This window comes from Vanessa cardui, chromosome 1, assembly GCF_905220365.1.
Source record: "Vanessa cardui chromosome 1, ilVanCard2.1, whole genome shotgun sequence".
Classification (NCBI taxonomy): Eukaryota; Metazoa; Arthropoda; class Insecta; order Lepidoptera; family Nymphalidae; genus Vanessa; species Vanessa cardui.
This window is the reverse complement of record NC_061123.1, coordinates 14505272-14521275: the sequence shown is the minus strand read 5'-3', so window position 1 is coordinate 14521275 and position 16004 is coordinate 14505272. Positions and strand designations below refer to the sequence as shown.

Here is a 16004-nt window from a genome sequence, read left to right as displayed (position 1 = left end):
CTAGTTATCCCTTTTACTTATTGTTTTTATCAAGCTATCCTTTTTACTTGTAACGAAATGTAAAATAAACGGTCCACGGCGCGGCACACTTTTTTCTGTTTAGTATGGATTCAACATATCTGTTTATTAGAATATCATTGGTTAATATTATAAACCTACGCACTTGTCGCACAACAAATGAAAAAAATGTAAATGACAGTTCATTCCGAGAACTTTTTGTCAACTACGTTTTTTTTTTAAATTTGAACCCAGCCGAAAGTCGTCGGTTCTTCGAAACTCATGCAGCTGTTTTATTTTGGTTAATCGAATTGCGTTGTTAAAACTCTATTTTAGGTCTTCGAACACGAGGTTAGTTACATACATTTGAATATTTAGAGAGAGATAACTTTTAGGCAAGTTTTACATGCAGATGTCAGAACAGATGCCCGATATTCTAATATAATGTACCTACAACTTTGTAGCTATATAGTTTCGTGTTCTCCCAGTGTTCGAAATTCGAACATCGGTATTTATTATTTAAATAAATAAATTAAATTGATTTGAATTTTTTTTTTTCGAAATTTAAATTACTCTTATTTTATTACACACAGGTTTTAACAAATTATATGAAACAGCGGAGAAAATGCCACAGTTGACTTGTTATTTCTTTAATTTACGTTTTCTATTTCGATATTATATTTACTTTAAAGCGAGGAATTAATAATCGATACGCGTCCGTGTTTACATTTCATAGTTTGTATGTTATCGTTTTGATCGCTCTGTATGAATTGCATTCATGGCAGTCGATTTTAGTCGATTACCTGATAAATTGACTACGATTCGAAAGTCACGCATTTTTAATAAAATCGATACAAAATCTAACTTGAAACAATTGACTGATTTTCAATGTTGTTCTCTTTTTTAATATTGTTTCTTTCACTGATATATGTCTTTATAAATTTCGTATACTCGTAATAGAAAAAAAATCTTTTGTTCTTTCAGAAATGAATTCATTTCTGACCTGATCTCATTTCATGCTTTACATAAGGATGCAACCAGAGATGACATAGGTTGTAGCTTATTCGGAGGTACTTGACACACTTTAAATTAGAATAATTTGTCTTAGAAACTTATTTCATTATGTTCTAGTACGACACAACTTAAATGTAGCATCAGCAAATTCAATAAAACCGATTAAAGCCGATTTTTACATCTAATAGAAATAGCTCCCTATCGTGCCATTCGACACTATTCTCGCGTCAGTTCAACCCGAGAAAGCAAGTGCATGTAAATCGTCGTGTCAAATTAGGTCATATGATATTACAGTTATTACGTTTGTGTAAAGATGATATTCACATAAGAATTAAATATTGATAATTTGTGATAGCGTACTTAATTCGGATGTGATCGGTTGTACGAATTTTGCCGATGCTACATCTAAGTTGTATCGTACTATACCTTCTTAAGTGATAATTAATTAAATATTAGTTGTTATTAATCATATTTAAATACATATGTATTCACGTGTCGCGTGTTACGATGGCGCATGTTAGTTGGGTGCGTAGTTATGTCTAGAAAAGTAGAGCCATGATTGATGGCTGTGTGTACAAATACGATAATGATAGACTCAAGTTTATAATTGATATACTGTGTGCTTTGTTGGTAGCCCGAATAAGTAAATAATGCTCTATAAAAAGGCTAGTATGGTCATGTTTAACTTTTAACAATTTTTATTTTTTATTACATTGTTCCACAAATAATTTATGATTGACGTTATTGATTGATACTCTATATTCAAGTTTAATTTAATAATAAACCAATTTAAGGTTTTTTTTAAATTGTTTTGTTATATGTGATGTTATCAAGGCATATAGTTCGTGCGAAATTTGCATACATGAGGTAATAAATTTAGGTAGACATAAGGTTTCTTCGAGTCGAGATGGCCCAGTGGTTAGAACGCGTGCATCTTAACCTATGATTACGGGTTAAATCCCAGACAAGCACCGCTGATTCATGTGCTTAATTTGTCATTATAATTCATCTCATGCTCAGCGGTGAAGGAAAACATCGTGAGGAAACCTGCATGTGACAAATTTCATAGAAATTCTGCCACATGTGTATTCCACCAACCCGCATTGGAACAGCGTGGTGGAATATGTTCCAAACCTTCTCCTCAAATGGAGAGGAGGCCTTTAGCCCAGCAGTGGGAATTGACAGGCTGTTGTGGTTGGTAAGGTTTCTTCATACCTACAATTAACATGCTTATCCAGGCCTATATCTACTTGAGAACTAAATGAATAAGCTAGCTGACTATACCCAACAATCTCGATTTTCGGACTGGCATAAAAAATATCGAAATACGAATAGAGTATGTAATAATAAGTATCAAGTAGTCTCAGTCTGTTATTTCTGACAGTCAATATCTATATCAAAACTCAATCAGTCTATAGTATACATTACTTCAAATATAGTATACTTGCTAGACCATGAGGATTTTTTCACATTGAACATGTTCTGAGATAATCGCGTTGCATCAAACGATCAAACTTTTATCCTTAATCTATATATATAATAAAATTGGAGTGTCTGTTTGTAATATTAAAATAGATCTTTTTTACTCAATGGATATGTATGTATACATGGTAAATACACCAAAATAACATTTTTTATAATTCATGTCGGTCTGTCTGTTTCTTCCGGTTAATCTCTGGAACGGCTGGACCGATTTTGATGGGACTTTAACTGGCAGATAACTGATATAATAAGGAGTAACTTAGGATACAATAATAACTTTTTTTTGTTAAATTCAAGAGCGTACAAGGTCGCGGGAAAAGCTAGTATAACAATAAAGATTAATGTTGCCTTATGGCAACATTAATCTTATTATCTCAAGTGTAAGTACGAAATTTTGACAATCTTTGATCATCTTTCCAGTTCATCTTATCAAATCGAATCAAAATACACTTTATTCGAGTGGGTTTTTTCGAGCACTTTTCAATTGCCATTTTAAATGATTAAATTAAAATTAAAGTTAACGCCGGTTCGGCACGTAGATTCTACTGAGAAGAATCGATAAGGAACTCAGAAACCAATTCTCACTCGACGCTATATTGTTAAATCTACTTTATTCTTTGTCGAGTATTATACTTTGTTGATCTTTTATTATATGTTATTGTAACCTGTGCTTGAAATTTATTAATTGTCATCGCTAAGTGCTGGAGAAAATCTAATATACAATCGAATACCAAGGAAGGATGAATTGATTTCGCTGAGACGGAAACCAGATTTTATGAAGGTTATTTACTTCTTGTGTTTATACAAATTTAGTCACAGCTTCTAACAAAATAATCAATACTATTGTTATTACATTGTTTGTGTCCTTATATCGCCTGACTTAGTTATATATTGTGTATTCTCCATATTCTTGCCACCTCACACATACCTATTAGTATGTTCAATATTATTATTTATGTATTATTTACATCACGGCCTAATTCTGGTTTAAGGAAAAACAAATTAAATATTTTATTACTATGTATGTATATTTAGGAGATTCCTTCAACTACAACTGGCCGGAAAGAATAAAATAAAAAAAAAGGCAAAAGCGCGCGAAACCGTATCAAGCTGTCATTATTTATTCTTTTGGGCGCGAACAGTAAGTAAGGTCTAAATGTATATTTAAAATCATGACCGAATGTTATAACTGTCAACATTGTAGTATAGTATGACACGATTTAGATGTAGCATTGGTAAATTCAATAAAACCGATTACTGCCGATTTATACAACCAATAGAAATAGCTCCCTATCGCGAAATTCGACCCTATTCGTCGCTATAGATTACCGCGTCAGTTCAACCCGAGAAAGCAAGTGCATGTAAATCGATGTGTCAAATTGACGAATATATTAGGTCATATGATGGTACAAGTTATTATGTTTGTGTAAAGATCATATTCGCATAAGAAATATATATTGATAAAATTTGGGATAGCGTACTTAATTCGGATGTGATCGGTTTTACGAATTTTGCCGATGCTACATCTAAGTTATGTCGCACTATAGCAGACTTCTTTTTGACAAGTCTTTATTATCCTGTATAATCTCCAGGAACTTAAAAATAGACAAAGGTATGTTCCATGACCGATAAAGATTATGTAAATTAATAATTTTATTCTGATCAGGATCGCCAATAAAAATGACTTCTTTTATAGATTGCCTGTTGCGTATTTTTTAAGCTACTATAATAATTTACATTTTGATACATTCAATTGACTAAATAAAAGTATGTCATGAATATTTTATTTTTAAAATGGTGCGCGTGTTTTTGTAATTATTTTTTTATTTTATGTATGTAGTGTTGTACCTTTTTTATATTATTCGGGTGATGACTCCACTCCACCTGATGATGAGTGGAAATGGAGTCCAAACGTGGAGACGCCTAGTACGCACACCAAGAATGAGCTGCACTAGTCACCTCGTCATGTATGCCGGCCCGCAAGATGTCTTTAAGGTTCTTTGTTATATGTAGACTAGCTGTACCCGTCACGTTGTATGCGGTAATTATCGTTGAATTTAACAAAAAGAAAATATTATTGTAGCCTAAGTAACTCCTTATTATATCAGTTATCTACCAGTGAGAGTGCCGTCAAAATCGGTCCAGCCGTTCTAGAGATTAACCGGAACAAACATACAGAGAAAGATTGTAAAAAAATGTTATTATTGTTACATATGTATTGAGTAAAAAGGGCTCTTTTAATATAACAATATTTTATTTGAAATCTTTTAATATAATTTTTTTTATTTGATACAAAACCTTCTGAAGTCTTTCAATATTTATATTGAATTATTAATCTTTTCTTTACTCGAAATAAATAGTTGTTGAATTCTACGTAACAATTTTGTCTTACAAAATGTTTAGTGTTTGAATTCAAAAATGTGCCAAGCGTTTGCTAATACAGGAATATGTTGTAGATTAATTGAATACGGCATGGCCTATTCTGATGACACGATTGAAGGTAACTAAACAACTTAGACCTTGAAATGACATAACATTCTGGGTCAGATTCTAGAATAAACTATAGTAATTGATATGAAGTTGTGAAGAAATGACGTATTGAAGAACGCTGAAATTATTTTCAGAACTTTTCAATTAAATTAAAGTCGATATACGTAAAAATACGTACGTAAAGATGAGTAGAATAGTATTGTATTAGAAAATCAAAATGGAAGAGGTTAATCGAAAAAATATTTTTTCGTAGAAATTAAAGAGACTTGGGCTATTACATCAAATTCATTAAAAACTTCATCAATTCAGACGACATGTACCTAAGCATTGTGCAGTGAGTTAGAAGAGGTAAACGTAAGTAAATAAATTGACAGTACCCGGTAGAAGTTGTCCTGTGTATAAACACGCAACAATTTCTACACTAGACAAATAAGACAACTTTTTATGTTGCATCTATCGGCAAGTCAATTTAAGTACCCCAAGCTTTTGAGCAAATTGGCACACTAATTTAGAAGACACTGGTTCCTAATCGAAGGCTAACTGATATAATTGATCAAGTGTCGAAGCGTTTTAATCTTAAAATTAATCAAGCAAACTTCGGATATCAAATTGAGTTTTTTTTTTTATAGTAAGAGCCGAGATTGCCCAGTGGTTAGAACGCGTGCATCTTAACCGATGATTGCGGGTTCAAACCCAGGCAAGCACCACTGAATATTCATGTGCCTAATTTGTGTTTAAAAGTTATCTCGAGCTCGGCGGTGAAGGAAAACATCGTCCGGAAACCTGCATGTGTCTAACTTCATAGAAATTCTGCCGCATGATTATTCCACCAACCCGCATTGGAACAGCGTGGTAGAATATATTCCAAGCCTTCTCCTCAAGGGGGGAGGAGGTGTTGTAGTAATAAAAAAAAACCATCAATACTTCTCACATATTTGTATCGTTTAAAACTTCAACAGATGTTCATTATGCAAAGTCAAGAGGAACGCAGATCCCACTGATTTTCCGCTCCTTTGTCGACGCGTTTGCCATGTATTCAATTATGCGAATATAAACACTGTAGACGAGCAATATTTATCACACGGCAATCATGATGTATTGCTGTTTGTGGACTTCCGTTATCAATAAGTCATAACTTATAAGCGTAGTGCGACTAAATACAGTGATACCTGCAGTACTGGTTTGACGCCTTGTTAGTCCATTGGCCAGCTTATAAGGCCATAGATCTCGAGGTCCAGGGTTTGTGTCCATAAAGCGGTAAGATTTTTTCGAAGGAAATTTATCTGTAACTGCTGGAAGTCTACAAGCTGTCAAGCAATCCTGTACTTCAGAAAATACGCAAAGCCGTTAGTTCTCATCTCATGGGCACAGATTTTTGTATTGTAGTCCTCACTTGAGAACTGCCACCATCTCCAAAAACCAGAGGACTTCTTCGGTGATTTGTTAAAGGTCTTTATTGTTTTTTTTAAACTTACCACTTTCTATTCCATTTCCCGATAGTGTTCCATTGCTGGGCTAAGGGCTCATCTCCTTTTAGGAAGATTTGGAGTTTATTTCACCCCACTGCTCCAATACCGACTGGTAGATTCCTTAACTAAGAATGATCGAAATACTTTCTATTTTACATTTATATAATGTAATTTTATTCTGATTACAAATTTAAAATAACACAACAACTTACCGTATAAAAATCGGTCCATCTTTTTCGTATTTTATTGTTACTAGACATAAGGTTACTTTTTGAACACTGTAAATCTTATCAAATGTTCTTGAATAGTCAATATTTGACATTTCCAAATAGTCTTTCACCGCGTCACAAGCTGATGCTATTTTTAAAGAAATGGATAACATGCAAAACAATGTTATCTTCAGATCAGAACAGTTTAAAAAATGACAAATTATTATTAATTGTCTTACATATTTGTAAAGTAAACGGCCGCCTTACGCCGGTTAAAATGTCAAATTAGCAGTCTTAGATAGGGAAGATAATAATATTATTCCAAATAGAAGAGGTACTGGTGTTACGGCTTTGTACAAGCCCGCTTGGGTGGATCCACTACAAGCAGAAGTACTTAGTATTGTTCTTTTTGAAGGGTAAGTAACTACAGGCACAAGGGACATAATATCTTAATACCGAAGTTTGATAGCCCATGAAATGATTTAGGAATTATTAATATTTCTATCAAAACCAATTAGATGGTAAATTTCAAAAATCATAATAAAGTTCCCCAAAATTTACTAGTTTGTAATTTTCAACACCAAAAGTTTAGACCAAAAACATTCTTTTATCCAAATTATAGATGACACTTAGCTCCACGTAAAAAGTTAGTCAATGACTAATTTGACTGACATATGTTTTTAAACATTTCCATCCAATATGACTAGAAGTACCTAATACATACATAGACCTTTCTCGTGTTTTTAGTAAATAATATTATAATCATAAATAGCTTTACCTGTTTGCCAGTATGTTAGATGTATAATAAGCTGGGTACATAAAGTCGACCAACGTTTGTTTATCGTGATCTAATAGTATTGTCTGTATATGTCTTGTATTCATTATGTTGTTATCGAGTAACATAGTTTTACAAACCGTCGTCAGTAGATTGATGATGTACCACGTGTAATGCAGAACCCTGCTATTTTTAGTACCACATAAGTGAGTAACCTCGGTCCTCAACTACAAGCAAGGTTTTTCTAGACTTCGCGAGAGTAAATACTTGTCTATTTTAAACATTAAGTCAATCCACTGCCTCAATAAAAAACATTACTTTTATATATAGTGGTTTATTGATCAGTTAGTTTGTAATTCAAAAAAATATTTACAATGTATGAGACAAATAATATGAAGCATGCTTAAAGTTGGAAATTATTTGTTACATCACAATGGACAATTTTTATTTGCCCATCCGTTGAATGGACCACTCCTGTTGACACAGTGGACAACGGTTATTTTGCTTTACCCAGAGCGACATGCAGCAAAAGTGGAAGCTGTGGTTACACTCGCCCCAGACGACCACGCAATCTTGCTTGCCGTACGAGTCCTTTTTGCTCTCGCCCTGGCATCTGAGACAGGCGTCTGTGAACAAAATTATATAAATAGTAATGTTTATATTTAACATCGGAATGCACTTTTTTTAGTACTATTTTTATTACATTCTAGTGGGTTACATAAAAATGAGAAAACATTTAAAATTTTAAGCAAAACGTTATAAAAGTGTATCAAATCAAGACAACAAGTAATGTAATTACTGTAATTTGAATATTATGTAATTTTACGAGACTCAGCAACATCATCAACTGAAAATTTAGAAGCAAGCTAGAGTAAGGATATTTTTAATTGTTCTTTCATATTGCTGATAACCCGACGATAGATCTACCTATCTATATGTTTTAATTTGTATTTTTAAAACCATAAACTAAATTAAGCGACCTCAAAAAGAGAATGAATGTGTTAATAATATTTGAAATTGTTTATTTTTGGTTTATATTTTATATGTATTACGTATTTTATAACAAAAGACAGAGGTGGTGTATATTGTTTAATGTTTTTCTTTGTTAGATGTTAAAATGATTCAGAAGGCAGAGCTAATTGCACGACTTAGGTACTAGACCAAATAGAAAATGATATCTTGCGTTCTATACACCAATCCTGCTATTATTACACGGAAACAAACATTATGTAGCAAATATGCATACAGGCTTTATTTGTTTGCATTTAGAATACAATAATTGAAGTTACTATATATTTATTAATATATATTCATATCTATATACATAAAATGCAAATTAAATGACATTTGCGTTTGTAATTATTCTGAAATACAAATGCGATATCAGTCACGAAAGACGACATCATTGCATTATAAAATTTCCACTTTAATAGTTGGACAACGCGACAATTAAAACTTATATTATATTCTACTGCGTTTTATTTAAACAATAATTTAATTCCTAATTAAAAACTTCACTTAAGATTGCAGTAAACATCGTTAAGTTGTTTAAATGTGCATTATGCATTTCGCAAACAATATTGTTAATGCAGAAATGCAACATAAACATGTCAATATGACAATTATGTGTATTCTACAATTATATGTGTATATTTTAAAGTGTTTAAATAGTTATACAATTATCGAACTTAATTTGAAAATAATTATTATGAATTATATTATTTGTCTTTCAATAATAATAATAATTTATTTGAATTAGGTATTTATTTTATCGATAAATAACTTTCACATCAAAACAGGCTTAAGGAAACGGAAGCTTGTGTTATATGCTATTTGCTGTTTATTTTGGGACTATGACTATAATAGTTGGAAGAGAGGATAGTTGATTTCAATACTGGCTTTGTACAATAAACATATGTGGCGGTATTATTAGGCAACTCCTTAGTTACCCAGTTTTAATTCTTATCAAAATAAATATAACAATGATATGCATTTATCATAATAAGACATATCATTCACTTAGTAATTTGGAGCAGTCGTGTAACTCTGTAATTAAAATTATCCATAGGTAATTTTAAATATGTGAGGAAAGCCTAGCTTATACAATATAACTGGCATTTTTTAAATTATAATAACAGTAATAAAGTGATATAATATACTAAATCCCTGTCAAAATTTTGTACATATTATTATTTTGTTTTTATAATGGAAGGTATAAGTAACATTTCTTTACGTTTATCTTAAGTCAGAAAGTAAAAATCAAAACCGGTAATAAGCGGTTTAAATTAACGCCCGTGACCCAGAGACAGTACTTACGTACAACACCTAAGGGCGACGACCTTCGAAAGCCGCGGTAATTACTATCGCCTGCATCGCCTACAATTATTTTAGTAATAGGGGTATAAATTAAAAAGATCGTCGAGTCGAGGAAAAACAGGTAATTTGAATAACACTTTCATTTTATTTATAGATTATTGAATTACATATGAGATGTTCGATGCAAATTTCTTTCATAAAGGTTTTATGCAATAAACTTTATTCTAATGTTTACAGTACTTACAACGACTTAACCTTTTTGAGTCTTAAAAAGTCCGCGATAGTTGAATATGGTTCTATATTCTAAAGTACATTCATAATATTTTCATCCATTACAAAGTATTCAAAAGCTATAAGTTATTTGAGAAGCAACGTTCTCAAAATAATTATTAATCCTTATTCAGGTAAATATACAATACTGCGAAACTTGGTCTAATAATATTTGGATGTAACAATAAAATATTCACCTTGGCTACATGTAGCTAAATTTAAACCCATAAGTCATGGTCACATTTTATCTATGTATCACCATAAAATAAGTATTCATATTTCTCATAAATACCATATCTATTAAAAAATAAAACTTATAAAATAAATACATAAATTTTTCCAGTGTCAGTTAAACGATTGTGTGCAGTTGGCATTAAATATTATTTTGCTAGGCGCACTTCTCTATAGGAGATAATTAATTCCATCCATGCGCAGCCGGGGCAGATCGCTTGTTTCGTATGATTTTCATCACACTATATTATCTGTTCAACAGGTATTATGTCTTTGCATAAATTATGCAAGTAAATAATATAATATACGTAAATATTTTTAACCTATCTGAAGTACCTTAAGTGAAAAACAGATATAGCTACATAGAATTATGCGACAATATTTCAGTATATTTTCTTAAATCGACCCCTTAGTAAAAGGTTAGGGCGAAGGTTATAAGGCCTTTTATGCAAAACGAAGATCGTATCGATTACCATTGCATTATACTCAACTATAAAATATCATACGACATACGTACTGAGGAAGTAAATAAAATATATCTAGTGAGCTTGGTCTACGTCAGTTAATATACTTTTTTTGTTAACCGCAAATGCTACAGTCTTATTACAAAAACATATTAAGGAAACTCAGGAGGAGTATATATCACGTTAATTACCTAACATATAAGCAAAGTCATTTATAAAAATGAGGAATAATAATGGCCCAAGAATGAACCTTGAGCGACTCCTAATTTACAGGAGACTTAAAATAAGTTACTTTATATATTAACGTTTTAATTAAATGAGTTATTCCTAATAACAAAGACCAAATATTTCAGAAGCTTGTCTTACATACCTACGTGTATCAAATAACAGAAAACGAAATATCCTTGAGACGAAGAATTTTTCGTGTATAGTGTTCGTTTGTTTGTTAAAATGACGTTTAGAAATTGTAAAAAAAAGACAAATAATTGTACATAGTTACATTGAACCCTTCCTTTTTTAACATTTAATTTATGTAGTATACTCATCATTCAACTATAGGGGAGGTAGAATAAGATAGCGTCATGGTATATGCCGTCACGGCATAGGAGGAGGAAATTATACCAAGGCGTGCTTATAAATGTTTCACATCAACAATATTGACAGTGGAATATAAAAAGACATAGAAAAGAGTTATTTTAGCATATTACTAACATTGAGTACATCGATAAATGAACCAATACATCGTCATACTGCATACGTTTATTTTGAGGTATGCGAAAACTCCGTCCGGTGTTTTATGATTGGCGCAGAACATTCATCAAACATTTTTCTGTTTGTTTTCGGACGCAGGAAATAGTCTAGAAATATGATACATAAACGTTTTATGTAACGAATACATATTTTTTTATATAATTTACGTCAATCATTAAAAGGATCAAAATAATACGAACGGAGTGAGAATAAGCTGAAACCAGACAATAATAATATTGATGTGCTATTAACAAGTGGTTGTGGCAAAGGTCAATATATAATGGTAACATAATCTCAAAATTCGCGCCTTGATAATAAAAAAAATCATAATAAAATTGAAATCAATATCGTATCAACTGCATTTGATACTTGTAACTCTACATCGAAAAATAAAAAACAAACTTTTCAAAAACCATATAGGCATATTTGTCAATAGAGATTTTTACATAAGTCAACAAAGCGCTTTTTACGCTTAGAAAGCGAAAGCATACTAAAAATATGTTTTTATACATCTTGAAGATTACGTATTATAAAAATATCATACATATGTAGTTTTCTATTTCTAATTATTTTACATTTTATGTGCGCTATTAACTACAATATTCTACGTTTTGACAATGTCTATTTCATTGAAGATTCATGTACTTTTTTATGAAAATAACAAGTAAAACATACACGATGAATTTGCTTGCAAACAACCAATTAACATGTCAAGCCGCTCGATATACACAAATTAACAACTTTTATTATTTTACGACGTATATATGTTATAAGTATGTATATTACAACAAATTTAAATTGTAAAGTATGGTACGGTTGAAAAAGAAGAAATTACATTAACCAAAAAAATTAATAATTATTTTTATGTAATTTATTATTTCATATCAACAGAAAACCTTTGTTAATTACGCAGACGAAATAATACTTCACAGGCGGGCTCATTAGAACACGCCTCTTTTTTGTTTTATTAAAAGAAGGAAAAATTAAAAAAGAAAGGCATAGTCTATGCCTGCTTTCAAGCTATTACTAGTATTATCTTCCATTGAAGCTTGTGTAGGAGTAGAGACGACAATCGCCGAAGGGGTCAGGAATCAGGACCGACTTTCACATCGCAAGTGTCTTTGAACTTCTGATTCTGAATAATTTTGATAAAGCAAACGACTCTATGTACAACCGATAAGGATGCACGATTTAGCAAATAAGTTGTCACGAAAAATTAACCGTATCAGAGTGTTTTCGTTTTGTTTTTACGAAACGTATGGAACCTTCTAAGTGTATTTTCAAATATTTACCCACAATACAAATAGCAATCACATGTATATTCTAAGTATTTGACGTCATTCTAAAACTACAATTTGCTCTTTAAACAACATTAGATTGTTTTATTATATGGATACCGAGAAATGTGAGTGTGTATATATGACGGTGTGTATGTGTGTGTGACGGCGAGTATATGGGTGTGTGATTTTAACTATATACTGAAATCATTTCCGGACTGGTAATACCATCAAAAAATTTATGTGGCCGTGACTATATGTCCGTCTGTTGAGTAATATCGAAATTTATGGTTAATGTAAGAATTATTTTATTAAATCTAATAAATAAATGATGATTAATTGAATGATGGTAGAGTGTGTATAACAGCATATGAGTATCATGTCATTTACTGTCAAGGCATACGAGTCATGCCATTATGAAGTTTCACATTTAAAAGATTGCATTTTCATTTGTAACTAGAGAATATAAGAAACTATTCATATAACACAGTTAATCAGCGCAGGCGATGATGAAAATAATTTCGTAAATGTGAAATACTTGAATGAGTTAAGCCTTACAGTTGCTGAAGCATCCGTCGGCCACACGTCGGCAAATAGTTAACTAAATACGGACGGTAAAGTGCGAGGAAGACAGAACGATCCTGCGGTCAGTGGTTGTCTATTTCTAGAATTATGATTTCATCCACGTGACAGGCTTTCGTCTTGGGTCACTATAGTACACTAGCTTTGTCTCTTTCTAGAAAATGTTCGATTTTGTAAGGCCACCGCTGAGTCCAATCTTTATGTCTATGGCCCGTCTTGAATGCAAGCAAGGTGATTGATCTAGAACGTTTATTAATAGAATAAAATATTATACCGCGCCGTCACTATGTATTTATTTTTATATCGATTGAATGCACCAGAACATTGTATAGAATACATCAAAAATTGTATTTTATAGTTCCTTTTTTTTTAAATTCCATTTTTAAATTGAATTTTATCATTTTAGGATAGGCCATTTTAGGAATGTACCAAAATAATGTTCTAATTTTAATAAGCTGCGTCAGTTGTTCTACTTTTAAATGAAGTCATTATGCAGATGGTAATCATAGCGAGCTTGCTTGGATTAAATTATTAATGTCACAAATGAAATTGTTTTTGCCTTGTACACGCATTGAGACAATTTGGTTCGAGTATATTAAATATCGAAGGAACCACGATTTATACTTTCACACAAGAACATGCACCTAAATACGTACACAAGCACATGTGTGTGTGCACTGTACACATTGTAAAATGTTGTAATTGTGTGAGGAATACATGTTTGTGTTTGAGAATTATTCAGGCTCGTCAGTTGTATCAAACCTTACTGAAAACATAAACAATGATACTCGATTATTTTTGCAGATAACTATGATTACATCAACTGCTAAATTTGTATTCATCACACACCATTGTTAACACACGTTGAAATCGTTTGAATAAATTTCAGCTAATAAGGAGGAGGAACAATATTTTTCAATAAAACCTCTTTGTTTATGTTATTAATTTTCATGGAAACTATTTTGATTTTAGAACTAAAAAGAAGTGAATTGGAAAAATGTTATAGGCCGGTAATGCGTTTAAAAAATACCAGTAAATGTTGGCGACACCTGCAGCCTCGCCACACCGTTGGTTTGTGCACATTTCAACCAGTACTTTTCCATTAAAACCTTGGCGCATCCATAATTCTAATCTTATGAATCGAATTAAAGGGGCATCCATGTACGTATCTTGCGTGTACACAAAAATATTTTATGGAAGTAACAGTTTCTTTTTTTAAATTAATCTCAAATAAAATATGTGTGTCTTCTCTGCATTGTGGTGTTGACAAATGAAGATTGAAACTATTTTAAATAATTTTAAAAATCGAACTAATTAATATGTTGCCATTTTAAACGTTTTTAAGATATATAAAGCGTTACAGTTATTAAGAACGGAATATTTACCCCATTTTTTTTAAATTGATGGCGCTCGATATTTCATCATTATCTACAAATGTCTTGTTCATGAGACTGAAGTTTACGGATAGATGTCGGTCAAACAAAAATAATAAAACATGGTAAACATCCCGTTTTTAATAACTGTAATAATAAAAATAACCATCTTAATTTAAAAACTTATTTAATGCGTTGTTGTATTTAATTGAAAAAAATAATGTATTCTTGTAATTGCATGTCCCATATTGCGCATGATCGTGGGACACTTTGCATGTGTGTGTGTGTGTAAGAGAATTTTCAATAAGGTATTTCATGTCGCCCGTATATAGCATTTGTAATTTGAAGAATGCCATTAAGCTGATGTATTGAAAATTGATCATGTAATGTTTAATTTATATTAAGATATATAATAGGATGAATTTAATAACAAAACAAATAAAACCTGACTTATAAATAATTATTTGTCTCTTTCTAATGTATTTGATTTGAAATACGGAAGAAGAAGACAGCATTGCTTGTAACCCAAACCAAATTGATAGTACAAAAAATATATGTACATGTATTCGCGAAGATACTCCCCTACATTTTTAAGTATATATAATTCTCATCATTTCACGCACATTGAAATATCTAATATATAAGAATAACTGAAATAAAAAATATGACAATTACATTTTCAATGTAATTAAGAATGTATTATAATACAGTTGGCGTAGGTTCGAATAAAAAATATTTAAAAACGAACAACTTTACTTATAATACGTGATTAGTAAAATAATGCTGCGTCCCACTTTCCCATGTCATATCAATAATGTCAGAAAGAGATAAAACACTTTTTAACTTAACAGCCGATATACACGTAAGTCTGGAGTAAGTCTTAAACTAACCTATAAAATAATAAAAACACAAACAAATCTAAGATTCACGTATTTCAAGTTATTTGCTAATAACTCTATTATATATTTGCTATATTGTGCACTACTAAGAGTTTCTGATCAATATATATTTATTTATAAAAAGTAAAGTAACAGCCTGTAAATTTCTCACTGCTGGGATAAGGCCTCCTCTTCCATTAAGGAGAGGGTTTTGGAATTTATTCCACCACTTTGTTCCAATGCGGGTTGGTGGAATGCACATGTGGTAGAATTTCGAAGAAATTAGACACATGCAGGTTTCCTCACGATGTTTTCCTTCACCGCCGAGCACGAGATGAATTATAAACATAAATTATGCAAATGAATATTCTGTGGTGCTTGCCTAGGTCTGAACCCGCAATCATCGGTTAAGATGCACGCATTCTAA

General features: G+C 31.5%; 1 protein-coding gene across 1 annotated transcript in view; it reads right to left on the bottom strand.

Annotated features, from left to right (window-relative positions):
- Nucleotides 1–7754: 7754 nt before the first annotated feature.
- The window catches only part of LOC124543137 (RING-box protein 2-like), a 32666-nt gene continuing 24416 nt past the window's right edge, over nucleotides 7755–16004 (bottom strand). Inside the window, exon 2 of the mRNA XM_047121245.1 lies at nucleotides 7755–8062. Within this exon, the coding sequence (XP_046977201.1) occupies nucleotides 7881–8062 (182 nt within the window). The 3' untranslated portion in view covers nucleotides 7755–7880. The remainder of the gene's footprint in view (nucleotides 8063–16004) is intronic.